General features: G+C 46.4%; 1 protein-coding gene across 3 annotated transcripts in view; it reads left to right on the forward strand.

Annotated features, from left to right (window-relative positions):
• The window catches only part of LOC143981548 (cell adhesion molecule CEACAM1-like), a 93,050-nt gene extending 76,828 nt beyond the window's left edge, over positions 1–16,222 (forward strand). Inside the window, exons 5-8 of one of the 3 annotated variants that reach the window (XM_077479489.1) lie at positions 687–938; positions 7,595–7,822; positions 12,110–12,373; positions 15,847–16,222. In XM_077479489.1, the coding sequence (XP_077335615.1) occupies positions 687–938; positions 7,595–7,822; positions 12,110–12,373; positions 15,847–15,902 (800 nt within the window). In that variant the 3' untranslated portion in view covers positions 15,903–16,222. The remainder of the gene's footprint in view (positions 1–686; positions 939–7,594; positions 7,823–12,109; positions 12,374–15,846) is intronic. The other 2 variants (XM_077479491.1, XM_077479490.1) reach the window with 2 other exon arrangements.
• Positions 16,223–18,844: the final 2,622 nt, after the last annotated feature.

Genomic DNA, 18,844 nt, shown 5'->3' on the forward strand with positions numbered 1-18,844 from the left:
ACAGGGTGGAGCTTCTGCCAACAGCAGCCAATCGGTTTTCACATCTCAGGAAAAAATGACTTGAGAATTCTGATTGGTCACTGTGGGCAGCCCCTCCCCCGTGCTCATTTTCCTCTCTCACTATGAGGACTCCATGATCTGGATGGTGGGAATTCTGCTGATGGGTGACAATGGTGGATCTCCAGCTGGAAACACAGACGGGGTGTGAAGATCTCCTCCTTCACCTGAGCGGGGAAATTTTCACCCCTCCCCCCTGCACAGATGTTGGGGGATTCCCAGCATGGGGGGATTTACATCTCCGGAGACTCTTCATCCCAGAAGACTCCACCAAGAACCACTGGGCGGAGTTCTCCTTTAGAGGGAACTCCTCACATCCTGTTTTGTATCGTCCACTTTGTATTACAATGTACAGAATATCTCTCACACAGCAGTAGCCATGTACAATGTTCTTAGAGCCGATCATCCAGATGAGATTGTACAGCGCTGTGTATGGGGGTCACATGACTGAAGAAAATGGGTGTCATGTTAGTGGGGGATTTAGTGTTGGGGGAGGGGTGCACACAGACACAATCTATCTCCTCCAGTCTCCAGGAAGATGTCTGCACACCTGATTATAGGTAAGGATGGGGGAGGGGCATGCTGTGTATATATTGGTCCTGATCAATGGAAATGATTGTCTCTCTCAGTTCCAGTATCGGTTCCGCTCCTCCATGTCTCATGTCCCCGGAATGGCAGCGCTGAGATCTCCTGCAGGGTGGAGGAGGGGACTAAGCCGCATATCAGTCTATCTGTGATTGGAGGATTCCAGGAGAGATATTCCACATCCACCAATAAAATTACAGCCATTGTGGGGTCCCCGGGGCCCTGGAACATCACCTGTACTGTGGAGAATGGGGTCAGCCGGTCGGAGGAGAGCAGAGCCGGGGTCACCTGTCCAGGTGAGGAGAGATCGGGGGGATGGGCACAGAGCAGGTGGGAGGGGCCGGAGGCAGATAAACACAGAGCTCCGCCTACTGACTGATAGAGAATATGAAATATATACAGTAATTATAGATTGATCTTACATGTTTTATTTTTAGTCCTGACCATAATAAAAATACATTATAACATTATTTACAATCATAGCGGCACATAAAATTCCTCTCCCTACAGTCCAAAGTTTTACATTTTTGTATGAATTTCCATTCCCATTCCAGTCTTTTGGAATGATTAGGGATCAGCTTCAGGTTCGGGTCAAACATGAGACTCCCCCAAATCCAGTCTATGGGATGTTCAGTGAAGGACAGGAGAACAAAGTGGGCAGATTTCTCCACTTCTCCCCCCAATCCTCCGCCCGGCATTTAGCGGTGATATCACTAATGTCAGTAAATGACAGATCCCTGCCGGCTTCATTCTGTGTGTAACAATCCACCGAGGACTCCGAGTGACATCACTGACATGATGAGGTCATCACCCCTACATGGTCTATGACATCACTGACACAATGAGGTCATGACCCCTACATGGTCTATGACATCACTGAGACAATGAGGTCATCACCCCTACATGGTCTATGACATCACTGACACAATGAGGTCATCACTCCTACATGGTCTATGACATCACTGACACAATGAGGTCATCACCCCTACATGGTCTATGACATCACTGACACAATGAGGTCATGACCCCTACATGGTCTATGACATCACTGACACAATGAGGTCATGATCCCTACATGGTCTATGACATCACTGACACAATGAGGTCATGACCCCTACATGGTCTATGACATCACTGACACAATGAGGTCATGATCCCTACATGGTCTATGACATCACTGACACAATGAGGTCATCACCCCTACATGGTCTATGACATCACTGACACAATGAGGTCATGACCCCTACATGGTCTATGACATCACTGACACAATGAGGTCATGATCCCTACATGGTCTATGACATCACTGACACAATGAGGTCATGACCCCTACATGGTCTATGACATCACTGACACAATGAGGTCATCACCCCCACATGGTCTATGACATCACTGACACAATGAGGTCATGACCCCTACATGGTCTATGACATCACTGACACAATGAGGTCATCATCCTCTCTACATGGTCTATGACATCACTGACACAATGAGGTCATCACCCCTACATGGTCTATGACATCACTGACACAATGAGGTCATGACCCCTACATGGTCTATGACATCACTGACACAATGAGGTCATGACCCCTACATGGTCTATGACATCACTGACACAATCACTGACACAAGGAGGTCATGACCCCTACATGGTCTATGACATCACTGACACAATGAGGTCATGCCCCCTACATGGTCTATGACATCACTGACACAATGAGGTCATGACCCCTACATGGTCTATGACATCACTGACACAATGAGGTCATGATCTCTATATGGCCTATGACATCACCCAGGTTCCCTGATGCCGTTTGTTTACATTTAGCACCACGCTAGAATAGACATGTGCAAAAAAATAATTTGTTTTGTTTAATTTCGTTTTAATTTGTTAATGAATTAATTTTGTTTTGTTATATTCGTTTTTGGATTTTGTTTTGTTTTCTACCGAATTCGAAAAATTGGTCGCATTCGAAAATATTTCTACCGGATTCAAAATTATTTCAACATGAACAATACACAACTTGTGGCAGGTGATATGTCAAGTGGACAATCCACAACTGGGTCATGTGGCAGGTTACGTGGCACATGTGGCTGGTCACGTGGCACTCCTGGCAGTTGTCGTGGCAAGTGGACAATACACAACTTGGGGTTTGGGTTAGGATTAGGGTTGGGGTTAGAGTTTCCCCTTGAAGAATAAGGCCGCGTACACACGCGCGGACTGTTTGCCCAACCTTGTTCGTCAAACAGTTTCGGCAAACAGTCCGCTCAAAATTTGCATGAGCGGACTTGCCCACACACGAGCGGACTGTTTCAGCGAACTGTTTGCCAAACAGTTCGCTCAACTTTTGAAATGAACGGACTCGCCCACGTAAGGAGGAGGCAAATCCGCCCATTTCGAGCGCGTGTACAGGTAGGCGGGGCCCGCGAAGGAGACGTCGCGGGCTCCGCCGCCTGGAATGGGCTTAAAGGGGAACCCCAACGCCGAAAAAAATCGGCGTGGGGGTTCCCCCAAAGTCCACACCAGACCCTTGTCCGAGCACGCTACCCGGCTGGCCAGGAAAGGGGGGCGAGTGAGCGCGCCCCCCCTTCTGAGCCGTACCAGGCCGCGTGCCCTCAACATGGGGGGTGCCTTGGGGAAGGGGGGCCGCGCGGCCCCCCCACCCCAAAGCACCTTGTCCCCATGTTGATGAGGACAAGGGCCTCTTCCCGACAACCCTGGCCGTTGGTTGTCGGGGTCTGCGGGCGGGGGGCTTATCGGAATCCGGGAGCCCCCTTTAAGAAGGGGGCCCCCGGATACCGGCCCCCCACCCTATGTGAATGAGTATGGGGTACAATGTACCCCTACCCATTCACCTGTGAAATAAAGTAAAAAAAAAACACAACACAGGGAAAAAATATTTTATTGCACAGCTCCGGGGGTCTTCCGTCTTCGGGGGTCTTCTCGCCGGACTCCTCCGCTATCTGTGTGTAGCTCTTTTACTAGCGGAGGAGTCCGGCTTTCTTCCTCCCCGCCGCCGGCCTCTTCTCCCGACTTCGGGGGTCTTGTCCCCCTCTTCGGTTCTTCTGCCGGGCCACCGCGCCTTCTTGTAGCTCTTTTGCAGGCGGTGGCCCGGTCTTCTGTCGCCGCTGCCTTCCGTTCTTCTGTCGCCGCCTTCGGTTCTTCTGCCGGGCCACCGCGCCTTCTTGTAGCTCTTTTACAGGCGGTGGCCCGGTCTTCTGTCGCCGCTGTCGTCGCCGCCGCCTTCCGTTCTTGTTCTTCTTCTTGTTGTTCTTCTTCTTCTCCTGGAGATGTTGCCTCGACGAGCTCTCCGGCCGGAATGCCAGAGCCGCGCTGTGCGGTCACTTATATAGTGACAATGGGGCGGTGTCACATGGTATATGTCACATGGGTTGGTCACATGGGTTGATGTCACATGGGGACTATGACATCGTAAGGGGGCGGGGTCACCATGTGACCAACCCATGTGACATATACCATGTGACACCGCCCCATTGTCACTATATAAGTGGCAGCGGAGCGTGTCCCTGGCATTCCGGCCGGAGAGCTCGTCGAGTCAACATCTCCAGGAGAAGAAGAAGAAGAACAAGAAGAAGAACAAGAACGGAAGGCGGCGGCGACGACAGCGGCGACAGAAGACCGGGCCACCGCCTGTAAAAGAGCTACAAGAAGGCGCGGTGGCCCGGCAGAAGAACCGAAGAGGGGGACAAGACCCCCGAAGTCGGGAGAAGAGGCCGGCGGCGGGGAGGAAGAAAGCCGGACTCCTCCGCTAGTAAAAGAGCTACACACAGATAGCGGAGGAGTCCGGCGAGAAGACCCCCGAAGACGGAAGACCCCCGGAGCTGTGCAATAAAATATTTTTTCCCTGTGTTGTGTTTTTTTTTGTACTTTATTTCACAGGTGAATGGGTAGGGGTACATTGTACCCCATACTCATTCACATAGGGTGGGGGGCCGGTATCCGGGGGCCCCCTTCTTAAAGGGGGCTCCCGGATTCCGATAAGCCCCCCGCCCGCAGACCCCGACAACCAACGGCCAGGGTTGTCGGGAAGAGGCCCTTGTCCTCATCAACATGGGGACAAGGTGCTTTGGGGTGGGGGGGCCGCGCGGCCCCCCCTTCCCCAAGGCACCCCCCATGTTGAGGGCACGGCCTGGTACGGCTCAGGAGGGGGGGCGCGCTCGCTCGCCCCCTTTCCTGGCCGGCCGGGTAGCGTGCTCGGACAAGGGTCTGGTGTGGACTTTGGGGGAACCCCCACGCCAATTTTTTTCGGCGTTGGGGTTCCCCTTTAAGCCCATTCCAGGCGGCGGAGCCCGCGACGTCTCCCTCACGGGCCCCGCCTACCTGTACACGCGCTCGAAATGGGCGGACTTTCCGAGCGGGAACAGTTTGCTCATTTCGAAAGTAGCCTACACACGGGCGGACTGTTCGCTCAAACACAGTTTCAGCGGACAGTTTTTCGGAATTTCCGAAAGACTTTGTCCGTCCAACTGTCCGCTGAAACTGTCCGCTGAAAGCCCACACACGGGCGGACTGTCCGCTCAAACACTGTTCAGCGGACAAGGTTGGGCGAACAGTCCGCCCGTGTGTACGCGGCCTAAGGCTTGGACTCAGTGATTGGAATAGAATAAAATAATATTTTATACTATTCTGTTCAGTTGTTTTTGTAGTCTATTCTCTTCTATTCAAATCTTTTCTATTTTAATTCATTCTATAGGAAACATTTGAATTTCGGAAGATGGTTATAGATATAAAATATATATATATATATATATATATATATATATATAATGATATATAAATATATATAAAACCATCTTCTGAAATTCTAATTTAGTATAAAAATTTGGATCAAATTCGAATAGAAAATATTAGAATATAAAATAATAGAAAAGAATGGACTATAATAAAATATATATTATTTTAGTTTCCATTATTTTGACTTATTTTCAAATCTATTCTCAAATTCGAATTTATACTATTCGAAATTATAATTTCAGAAGAAGGTCATATTCTTCTATTGTATTTTATTACATTCTATTAAATTCTATTCTGTTCTTTACTATTCCTTTATTTTCATTCTATTGTGTTTATTATTTTTTATTCTATTTTACTGTATTCTTTTTTAGAAATCAATTTATATTTTTTAAAATTTTTATTCAAATTGTTTTCAAATTCAACTTTTTTTGAATTCAATTAGAATTTCATCCGAATTCGGTTGAATTAGTTAGCATTGTAATTCGGATCCATCTGAATGTCCGAATAATGAAAATTTGTCCGAATTTTGATTCGGAACGAATATGAATGCACATGTCTACACTAGAATAATAAATGGGAAGGAGACAAAGCATTCTCTATTGTTCTCACGGTTTTACAGGTACCCCATCCCTTCATGTATGACACTGAAATATAATGAATTCCTAACAAAATGCAAACTAATGGCACTTCCAAGGCACCACACCACAGATTACAATTCACATTTCTATCACTACAAACATATTAAAAGAATTTTAAAGACAAAAAACATCCTTGACACATAAATATAAATGATATACCGTAGATACGCGCACTGCCCAAAAATTCATGTTTTCTTTTTTGTTTGTTTTTTAAAGGGGTCATTTGTTATGAACGCAATTTGTAAATTGGATAATTCATATATTGGAAAATCTGAAAATAAGAAAGAAAATCCAAAAATTTGAAAGAATAACTAACTAATAATAACTGACTATTAAATTATAGGTGTTGTAATTTCCTTTCAGATTTAGCTGTTAGTGAACGTAATGAATACGAATTTATCCAAAGTTATGAATGATCTGAAATAACGAAAGCCGTATCTAAATAAATGGAACAGAACAAATTCTTTATAAATAATAACAATAATAATAAAAAGTTCTAATTATTATTATTTATTATTATTATCAATCCATTATATTCCATTTGTTTAGATACGGCATTCATTATTTTGGATAATTTTGTATTCATTACGTTCACTAACAGCCACATTTGAAAGGAAATTCCAACACCTATAATTTATAAGTTAAGTTATTATTAGTTATTATTTCAGATTTTCAAATTTTTGGGTTTTCGAATTTATGAATTTTTGAGTTTACTTTTATTCAAATTTACAAATATTTAGAAAAAGAAATTAAATGGGTTTTCGTTAATTCGGATATTTCTGAATGAATTACCTTGTCAACATTTGTCAAAAAAAACGAATTTGGAACGAAACAAATTGCACATGTCTATAAATGAATAAAGGAGCTGCAGTTACATTGATTGCCACTTACAGATGAACAGATCCCCAGGTGGTAAAATGGGGTATTCCATACAGTAGCCTCCAATGCGTTTCGCTGGGGCAAAGCCGACTTCCTCAGGGAAAACTGGCAACAAGTTCTAAAGATTATAAACATAATAAAAGTAACAAAATGCATACACCCCTCTAAATACACAGACAGGCTGAGTCATTACCCAAATGTGTACACATTGTAAACTTTATAATTCCTGTCAAAGATATTAGGAACACATGCAGTCTGGACCAGGAGAATGGAACTACGACCATTGCATATCCTTATCTTGGATTTGGAGATGTTCATGCACATGGTCGAGGGGTAGTCCTCTATTTTTCAAGGTTTTCTAGGATTTGTAAAATATAACATTTTTGGAAGAGTTATAAATACGGGAGCTCCTGAAAATGCTACATTCCTGGCTATCTCTGGTTTCTGTATCTGTAGGTTGTGAGTCTGAGATCCAGAACAAGCATTTCACAAACAATATATTCATTTCATGTCAGTGGCTCTTGTAGTCAGAGGACCAGTATGACACCCAGGTAACTGGTACTTTAAGAAGGAGAGGGTCACCTTGGCAGCCTCCATATTCCTATAGGACCATTGTGATAAGTCTCACTTTCCATGTCATTACTCTGACCAATCATATCCTGGAATTCTGTTCCCCCAGTCCCCCTCTCTGACATCGCTGTGACCTCCTCCTGTCTCCCGGATGGGAGCGCAGAGGCTGAATGTTCGGTGAAAGGATCAGATCCACGTTATTCCTGGAGTTTGGATGGAAGATCCGTCTCCTCACACCGCCGGGTAACTCTTCCTCCTCCGGTCTCCGGAACCCTCCACTGTGATGTCACCAATCAGATCAATAATCTAAGTAGATCCATCAACATCTCCTGTCCAAGTGAGTGGGAGACCGAGACCTCTCTGGAGTTTATATATCCATTCTAACACTGACACAATACCGGCTCATTCACACCAGCAGACCAGATTATAACACCGCCAATATATATATATACACACACACACACACACACACACACACACACACACACACACACACACACACACACACACACACACACATACATACATATATATATATATATATATATATATATATATATATATATATATATATATATATATATATATATATATATATATATATATATATATATATACAAAATATTTCAAACAACACAACTCCTTCTTGAACCTTCAGCTCGATGACCAATAGTCCAATTACCAATTAGGGAAAGGTACCCATCCCGAGATAGGTCTCAACCCATACCGCACCAGATAGCATATATCCATATACATATATCTACCACCACCATTCTGACCTTCAGGAACCAGAGACCCCTGCCACAGATGCCCACCAGTGATCTCTTACACATGGGTGACCCGCCACAGCCGCAAAGCCCGCTGGAGACCTTCCTGGAGCCCCAGGAACCACATATCTATTCCCACCGCTGACAGGTGAACCCCATCTCCCCTCAAATAAATGCCATTGTCCCCCTCTAATTCCAGATGCCAGGCCACCCTCCCTCCATTCCTGACCACAAACTTCGCCACAGCCTTGTTGACCTTTATCCTTGTTTTATTGATGCGGCCCACTTACAGGCCCCCCCGCCATGTTGCCCTCCTGATATGACTGTATCAGGAAAGGCCAATCAGAGTCGAAGGAAATCCCACTTGACGTCCCTAATCAGCTCCCTTGAAGTCCGAAGGCAAAGGTCGTTGCCCCCAACATGTAATAATAACACATCCGGTGGCCTGTCCAAGTGAGCGTACCATTGTATTTCCAGATAACTATGGACCATAGCATACCCGGAATGACAATCCACCTCACCCTGACTTCTTCCCTGGAGAAACCCAAATGACGGCCCTCTGGTCTGACCAATACGCTCCTTTACCCCCAGTGTACATAGGAATGGCCCAGGATCCACATCAGACAGGTAGGGGCTGAAAAGAAAGAAAAACACAGAAACATAGACCCAGAGGACAATCACCATCACACACCCCTCATGCAAGTACCTAGAAAAGACAGCCCCTAGCACACAAAACATATACATGACAAACACCATATAGGACTTGTGACGGATCCGATCCCACGCTCCGATTGAGTGCTTCCGTCAGTACATCCCGCTTCCTCCAATCTGACTATCAGAGAGATATATTATCATAGCTGCACTGTATACAAGTCTAGCCGAAAATAGCTTGTAGAATCTTGAATCCTTTATTGGACAGAATCCAGTGCCTTTTATACACATTTTACACAAGGGGTAGCTAACGAGGTAGGGCTGCTCACGGATACTCCCCCTCCCCTATAGCAACAACTTAAAAAACAATTACACAATTAACATGTTAATTAAGCCAGCACTTAAGGCAGCCTAGGTGACCAGACAGTCCGTCTCCGGAGGTCGGTGTGATTAGCTCTTTTAAGGATTGTGTATTGTTCAAAATTAACATTCAAGAGAACAGTCTCGCAAAAATGTAACAAAAGAAAGATTAATATATCAATACCAAAAAAACAGGGTGAATTTGGACAGAAAAGGGTCCTTGCAGCCAGTGTCTGAGACAGAACTCCCCCTACCCTTTCTCCCCCTACAGGAGATGGGGCGGACATACAACCTGAAACGATGAGACTCCCATCGCCCAATCCGCTGTAGTATTTATCACTCAAACCCCAGCATGAGGCCTCCGTTGCCGCCCCAATTCTGAAAGAATGGGACGCATAGTCACCAACTGATAACCCCCACTTCCAAGCACTTCTTGAAGATCACCACAAACTGATATTGTGACAACGACAAACCAGTTTCATGAATCAACAAAGGACCACTACCAGGAGGCCGTAAAACCGACCACTCCCGTATAACCTTGACCGGGCATACTGCCAGGCCAGGCACACTCCCCAAAATTACCTTGATCCCTTTTCCCAACTGATCCGTCTTGGACTTGCGTACCAGCATACATTGCATACATGCAGTTGTGGGGTGGGCAATGTCTCCAACACCTATGATTTGTTGTCAGCTTTGATAGCTTTCAGGCAGGATAGCTTGAGTGGTTTTGGACTTGTGTCACCCCTACCTAGGAGGAACCCTGAACACTGGCAACCAACCCTTCACCACTGACCACACCACAGAACAAGTCCTAATATAAAATACAGTTTTTATGCAGAGGGATAGAGATAAAAAAAAACCTAAACAGAGACCCAACATTCAGTAGAAGAGGTCATACAAGTATATAATGTGAGGAGGACACCAGAATGAGCTGCTTCATAATCTCACAATTTATAATTGTGAGACCTTCTATTTTCCCCCAATAAATCTACCAGGACATTTGTAGATGAAGCCCAATTCCAGCTAAGACTTTTTATAAACTATTATAACAGAGATAAGTAGAGTTTTTTATTGCTGTCTTGCTCCATATTGGGAGGATTTCCTTTCACTTCCTGTGTGGTCACCATGATAGAAAATTAGGGGAAATCTCTCCAATGGGTAATAAGGAGGACACCAACAAAGGAGAATTTTATTATGAAGATATATTTTTACAGTATTGCCAAAACCAATATTGATCAAGGTAAAGACAAACAAACTACAAGTATACTATACTCTCCTATAAAGTTCCGTGGTGGGGACAGGGAGCCAGTGGCAGGAACTATAAGGGTGCTCCCTGCACCCTTGGCTGTCTGTTTAGCATGCGGAGGGAGCGAAGAGCAGAAGGAATAGCTGATGTAGTTAAATAATTAGTTCTGGAGGTTTAACAGTTTCCGGTATGCCCTTTAGGCTAGGTTCACACTATTGCGATGCGGGAACGCCGCGAATCCGTGGCGTTTTCCCGCATCGCTCACCTCCCGCCGGCAGTTCACACTGCCCTATGCGGACGGCTGGGGGTGTCAATGTTATGTTAATGACACCCCCAGATCCGTCGGCATATCGCAGTGCGATCTGCCGACTCGCACAGGAATCGGATCGCATGGTGTGAACCCCCATGCGATCCGATTCCGTTGCGGACCCAAAAAAGGGTCCTGTGCGAGTTTGCTGCGGGACAGCTGCGAGTTCAGCCATACTATCTGTATGGCTGAACTCGCAGTGCTACGGAGATCGGATGTGATTTGCTGTGCGAATCACATCCGGTTCTCCCCCCGCAGCGGTGTGAACCCAGCCTAAATGTGATATTATTCCTCGTGGAGCGATCCTCTAAATCAGCCACTATCACTTGGAGGAATCTGATTTCTTCAGTATGATAGTCATAGGCATCCGCCATTTTGTTATAAACTGGGGTATGTTCTGTCACCACTTTTTCCAGATCGGTCGTGCATTCCTCTACCCGATCATTTCTTTTTCTAAGGTAGATATAGAGGAGCACAGTTCATTATGAAAGTCTCTTTGCAAAGAAAGCAGAATGAGCTTTAGTGTGTGCTCAGATGCTGGCTGGTCACTCGCAGGGAGGGCTGCTAGGCAGTCTGAGGGATTTCCTCCGGGTTTGTGTGTGTCTGGACATCCCAGTGCTGCTTCTTAAGCAGTGGTTCCTTAGCAGGGGAAAGTGCTGGGGACAGTGCAGCCTGCTCACCCCTATCTGAAGGTGATTGCTGGGGAGAGGTAGGCTCTGATGTGAGATTTTTCATGGGCTCCGAGTTGTCTGCAGGTCCCTGCATGACGCCTTTGTCCTATGAGGGATCACAAGGTGCCTCACCTGCGCAATCTTTGGATGATTGCATGGCCGGCTATGGGAAATAGTCAGTGAGGTGGCGCAGCTTGTGGAGGCTGAGGTATTTCTTCTTGGACATACCATCCAGTCGCTGAGGATGAGGGCTCCCCTCCGGTGCATCAGGGAGAGGGAGCTGCTGCTGGTAAGTCCTGGGAGCAGCTGTTTGTCAGGGAGCTGAGCAGAGCTGGGTGGTTAAGCAGCCATCTTGCTCCATGGCTGGCCACGCCCTCCAGGAAGGAGTAGATTTTTATTGGCTGCTGGTCTACTCCTTTAGAGATCAATCAAAGCCTAGGAATCCCGATTACACAATTGGCCCCTTTAGTATCTTGCAATAAAAGTTTCTGCAGCAAAGATATTTCAGGAATTCTGTGACTTTTTATGACTGTAATGGATTGGGGTGGATGGGGTATTACAGGGGAAATCATATTTCATTATAGTACAATGTTACAGATCTCCCCATCTCTGTGTCTCTTAGTTCCGGTATCAGATCCAGTCCTGGATGTGAGGTGTCTCCAGAATGACAGCGCTGAGATCTCCTGCTGGGTGGAGAACGGGACTGACCCCTCCATCTACCTGACTGTGAGTGGAGGATTGGAGGTATATAATGTCACCAGCTCAGAGCGGACAGTCCGTGTCACTGTGCCTCCTGTGTCACCACCCGATTCCTGGAATATCAGATGTTCAGCAAAGAACAACATAAGTGAGAGATCCACCAATCAGACACAAGACGCTTGTCCAGGTGAGTGACGTGTGACCTTTCCCTTTCCTTTAGAAAGGACCGGAGTGAAAAGAAAGAATGCACTAGACGTAGGGCCTGCATGACAGGGGTTAAAAGGGGCTTGTTAGGACCTAGTTAAGGGCACAGGATAGGTCCGTAGTTGTAGGGGGCAGGCTTTGAGCGGGGAGGAGAATAATTTATAATTTTACAGGAAGGGGAGGGCTTTGGTTAGCAAAAGAAAGTGAAGGAGCAACTTCCCAACTTCCCGCATCCTTAATCATGTGGTTTATATTTTTACATTCTTAGCTGTGCTTCATATAAAGTCCCAACTTTTCTTTTAGATATTGTATATACATTAGGGATGGAGGCAGATGAACGTATCCATTCATTGCCTCATACAAAGTCCCAAATCCCTCTTTCCCCCCCTTATTTGATGACATGATTCAGGGATGGAAGCACATTAGCTAAGGTAGCATACAGTCTATTAATTGTATTAACTATATTGAGGTTTCACTATTGCAGGGAGACTTTTGCTGGACATTTTGGATTTTTTGCTATTAGTTTTGTGTTTTGTGGACTCCTGGGTTCTGCATCCTCAGGAGCTGCGATGTTTGGTATGGCCCCTCCCTCTGCCTCCCCCCTTTGGTTGGGGTGGTGGGCGGTGCCACCCACACATCAACGCCACGCCCGTTCACCGAGTGCGTTGCGTCACATGATGCCGGGCGTCCACGTGCGGCGTTGTCATGGCGCCGCGCGCTGTTGTGCTTGTTTGTCTATCAGGTTTTGACCCGAGGGAGGACTTTGAGCGCCAACTGTTGAGTGACACTGTGTGCCCGGGTGGTGGCTCCGCCTTCCTTCCCTCTGTTTCATAACGCAGTGTGGCGTTGGCGGCATACTGCGGTTATCCTTGGCCATTGGGACCAGAGGCGGCTCTAGGCTTTGTGAGGCCTTAGGCAAATCTTAGACATGACGCCCTACTAACTTCCATAATGTGAAAAATAATTCAAGCGATAGACCCCTAGCAATTTTCCTGTCCACCCCAATATCACAAAAAACAAACATGCACATAAACTTTTTTGTGCATTTTGGACACACTCTGGAGAAAAGGTACCTGCGCTCATCTGGGGGGCCTGTTTGTGTGCCCCTATGGACATGAGGTATACTGCCACCTCAGCTCCCGGGACGGACTACTCTTGTGGTCCTTGTTCTGTTCATGGTGCTTACTGTCGCTATCTGTTGGCACGTAAGTACTTAGGGCCAATAACCATGGTTTGTCCTGTTGTATTTACTTCAACATGAGGACTAACTTTCACATTACATGTTTTTACAGATACCTTATAATACTCTCCCCTGAAGAAGTGTCTTTACACAGAAACGCGTTGGGCTTTAAGGATATAGTTATTTGCCCTACTAGGATATACATTTGGACATGTCATATTTTTTGTACCACCAAGGCTGCCAATTGCTATGTGAATCAACCTTGTGATTGTTTTAAACACGCTTTACCATTTTATTGCTGTTATGTGCCAATTATGTATATAACTGTAAATACGACGTTATCATTGCTGTGCACATGCACAGATGTGTTAATATTTACTCATTGGCTCTCTTACCTGAATTGTATCATTGTTATGTACTTATATACTTTGTATTCTAACAATATAAAAAAATTGATATAATCTACACGAATCAACCACCTCATTTAAAGTCCCAACCTCCTGTCTTGATTTGAAGTTGATGGGGGTGGGGTGGTAGGAAGCTGGCAGTGAGGTGCAGGGAGGATGAAGATGACGGGGTGTGGTGATAGGAAGCCGGCAGTGGGGTGCAGGGAGGATGAAGATGACGGGGTGTGGTGGTAGGAACCCGGCAGTGAGGATAAAGATGATGGGTGGGGTGGTAGGAAGCTGGCAGTGAGGAGGAAGATGATGGGTTGTGGTGGTAGGAAGCTGGCAGTGAGGATGAAGATGATGGGGTGGGGTTGTAGGAAGCTGGCAATGGGGTACAGGGGGATGAAGATGAGGGGGTGAGGTGGTAGGAAGCTGGCAGTGGGGTGCAGGGAGAAGGAAGATAATGGGGTGGGGTGATAGGCAGGTGGCAGTGGGGTGCGGGGGGAATGACGGGGTGGGGTGGTAGGCAGCTGGCAGTGGGGTGCAGGGGGATGAGAATGACATGGGGTGGGGTAGTAGGATGCCAGGCTCAGGGGGATTATGGTGAGGATAGAAATGATGACGGGGGGATGATAGGAAGTATGATGACAGGAGATAGGGAAGTGGGATACCAGGAACAGGGGGGATGATGAGGAGAAATCGGATTATGATTATGGCAGGGGGTCAGTAGGTGACATCATATGTCAGATGGCATGCATCATGTCACTCAGGGCTGCGAGGTCACGGGCGGCTGGCAGCCTTGATTTTCTGGGTGCACTCGGTCAGGAGGTGACATCACGGGATGCTTTCAGCCTGTCAGTGTCAGGTAGTACCTTAAGGCTGTGACAGACTGGCTCCTCGATGACGCGGCAGCTGTGGTAAGTCCTCCATTGTAGGTCGAGCCATCCAGGAGAGTAGAGAGCAGGGAGCTACTCAGCCGTGCATGCAGGAGATTAGCAGAGCGCAGCAGAAGGGAGAGGAGCCGGAGGAGGGAAATACATACAGCCACCCACTGACCCTAGACATCGAGCAGTTCTCAAGTGGTCAGTCCGCCCACCCACCCACGGCTGGGAAAAGTAGTTGCAGACACCGTGTTCCCCCATGTTAAAGACGGTTCGGACACACCGACCAGGGACATTCCCTCCCATTTCCACACACAACTTATGCAAATTAGGTGGCGCCCGCGAGGCCCCTAGGAGCACGGGGCCTTAGGCTGCTGCCTAATTTGCCTAATTAGAGAGCCGCCTCTGATTGGGACTGCATGCTGGTGGAGCACACAACTCACTTTGATTTTGAGATACACACACACCGGCTCCCATGATCTCCTTTCGAGATCTAAGGTAAATATACATTCTTATTTTTTCATTCATTTTTTATTTCTCCTCACATTCGTTTGGGCTGTCACACTATAGCCCTCACTTGGCTTGGGCAGGTTCTGCCCAAGAACGGCCCTTTTTTTGCACTGAACACAATCACACTTTTACATTTCATTTTTATTTATTTTTTTACTTTTTATTATTTCTAACAGTACATGTTATGGGACTGGTACACATACAGCATCATTTATTCTCTTATCTTATTACCAACTGTGAATCACAATGTCACTATCGCTCCACATGCTGCATCCCCGGGCCTTGATGTGGCTGTGTTTATGTTGCCTCAGCTCCCGTGGGAGGTGTGACTTCCCCATGGCGTCCGCAACCTCTAATACTATTATCTTATTACTAGCCTGTATTCTCTGGTAAGAGTGGTATACGTTATGTATACACTTGTACTTTTGCTTTTGTTTTCCTCGGTGTCCAGTGATTGTTCACCCTGTTAACCCTTTATATTATTTTATTATTATAGATGATGCGAGTGCTCCTGATAAATGGGACTCCCCCAAGAAACGTGTAGAGCCCTAGCCTTATGCTACATGTATTAATCAAGTAATCTTGAGATGCCGCAATAAGTGATATCAACTTATTTTTTGCTAATGTTTATCAATTGATTATTATTGCTATGGTTGTGTTTATGAATCAGCATAATCGCTTTACCGTGCAACCAGGATTTTACTATTTATAGACTGGTTTTGAATTATGTTATTAACCTAATCATGCTGTTCATGAACTAGTATAAACTAGTATAATTGTACTATCATGTATCAATATTCTTCTACTTATAGATTGGTTATCAATTGTGTTATTATCATGTATAACAAATTATTAAAGATTTATGAATTTTATTATTTTATTTATTATTGATTTTTTTTTAATTTAATGTATATGCTTTTTGGCACCCTTAATCATGTGGTTTCTATTTTTACATTCTTAGCTGAGCTTCATATAAAGTCCCAACTTTTCTTTTAGATATTGTATTAGCAAAAGTATGTGGCCATAGGACACACCCCCTTAAAGGAGAATTATACAAAAAAAATGATTAGTTAAACCCACAAGTGTTTTTTTTTTTACCACTACTATTCCTTTATATTGGCATTTGGAATTTACAAATGCAGCAATTCAGAATTTGGATGAAAGTTTTAGCTCTGGGAAACACGTTTTTAAATAATACATTTTATATACCATTATACAGATTAGACCAAAATGAGGGACAAATGAGGGGGACAGAGGGACACTCCCTCCAAATCAGGGACAGTTGGGAGCTATGTATACTTCATTCATTTCTGCTTTTCTTTTTTTTCAACTACACTCCTCTTCCCATAATGTGATTTCCTGGACCTCCCCATGTCAACCTACTATGGGTCAGCTCTGCCCCCTCTGACCCCTCCAGGACCACCTTTTTCCTAGCCCATAATGGGCGGCTGTCTGCCCACACCAGTGTTCTTTTTTCGTCCTCCGGGACACCTTTTAAAGTTTATTTATTTATTTTGTATTTATTTTTATTTTTTTTCACCATCCATCCTGTTCGGGTTCAGCCTCTCCCTTATCAGAAGACCCCCCCCCATAGAGGCAGTAAATCTCCTGAGGAGTGTGGGTTCCCTTGGTGCTGGGATAAAAAGGTGCAGTATAAATGGCTGTGTATAACTGGCAAAGGTCACTGGCAGTATAAATGACTGTATATACCTTTGTTAGCAGGTGTTGGCACTCTCTCCTTCCATGTTTTGTGTGTTCAGACAGTGATTTGGCTCGCTGGGTCTTTTAGTTCACCACCTCCACATGTATTCCTTTCAGGAAGCTCACTTGAGCAGGTGAGGTCAGAGGGGGCTTCCTCTTGGATTACCTAGCAAACACCAGAATGCTCACTGCTGATTAGGGATGAGCTTGATGTTCAAGTCGAACATACGTTCGACTCGAACATCGGCTGTTCACACGTTCAGCAAATACCGAACGTTATGGGCTGTTCGCGCCACATTCGTGTGGCGCTCATGGCCCACAATGCACTGCGCCATCGCAGTGCATTGCTGGCTCATAATTGGCCAAGCATGCACTGTGACCCGCAATGCTTGGCCAATTATAGCGCCGGCAGCGAGGAGAGGCATGATTGGCCACAGGCAGGATGCCTGTGGCCAATCATAGCTCAGACTGTGTATTACACGCCCCACACTATATAAGGCCGCCAGCGCGGCGGCCTTGTGTAGTGTGTTGGCGTCTGTAGGAGTTAGTGGGTGTTCTCTAAGTACCTTCAACACAGTATACACTGTTCGTTATCGGACGATTTAGCAGTCTTGCTCTTCTGTAATTGAGCTTTTAGCAATCTGCAGGAGTATGTGGGTTTTGTCTGCGTGCCCTGACCGCAGTATACACCATTATATCCACCTATATAGCTAGCTATATTGCTCTTCTGTAATAGAGCTTTCAGTCAGTTGTAGGAGATTGTGGGTGTTGTCTGCGTGCCCTGACCACAGCATACACCATTATCCACCTATATAGCTCTTCTCTAATTGAGCCATCTGCCATCTGCAGGAGTTAGTGGGTGTTGTGTGCCTCTAGCACAATATACACTACCCAATTGCTGGTTTTCCCATCTCCCTTCAGGCCATTACCATGTCTGGAAGGCCAACAAGGAGAGGCAGACAGGCACAAGCCGATAAAAGAGGGCAAGCAGGCTCTGTGTCTAGAGACAACAGTGCTGGTCGTGGACGTGGTGCATTGTCATCAGCACGTGGCCATGGGACACGCTTGTCCTTCTTTTCGGCAGCTGGACATGTTGAACCACAACATGCCAACGACTTGGTAGAGTGGATGACCAAGCCCTCTTCATCCTCCTCATCCTCTCTCACCCAGTCTCAGGGTACTAGCAAAGCAGCTGCCAACGCATCGTCTTCCCTCCTCTCAATGGTATCATCAGTGACTCCTTCCCTAGACCCACCACGTCCTCCTGAGGAGTCTCCTGAACTCTTTGAGCACAGTGTTGGGTACATGCTGCAGGAGGATGCCCAGTGTTTTGTAGGCTCTGATGATGACACTCAGCTAGAGGAAGGCAGTAGCGTGAATGCAGAGAGAGGGGATGCTCAAGAAGGACAGCAATCGGGGGCGGAGCTAGCCGGAGTCCAAGATGGACGTGCAGTAAAGGAGCTCCTGACTCAGCGGGGAAGAAGCGGCTAAAAGCACCCATCCCAATCGCTCAATGGGGCAACCACAGTGGCGATCCAGACCCCCGACAGTCAGTGATCACTCCGCTGACATGCCGGGGAAGAAACGCAGGCCGGGAGGGCCAGCGAGGCTCACGGAGTACTTCTCCTATGAAGGGAAGCAAGATGGCGCCGGCCATACATCCACGCCGTCCACCGCAGCCTCCAGCCGCGGAACGCAGCATGGGAAGCATAAAAGGAGCAGCCCTCTGGGCGATCCAAAGTCCCCACCTGCCACACCATCCTCAGGGAGCCCGGAGAAGGAGCGATTCAAGC

This window comes from Lithobates pipiens, unplaced genomic scaffold (genome assembly GCF_037356315.1).
Source record: "Lithobates pipiens isolate NorthernLeopardFrog02 unplaced genomic scaffold, aLitPip1_a1.2 Scaffold_16, whole genome shotgun sequence".
Lineage (NCBI taxonomy): Eukaryota > Metazoa > Chordata > Amphibia > Anura > Ranidae > Lithobates > Lithobates pipiens.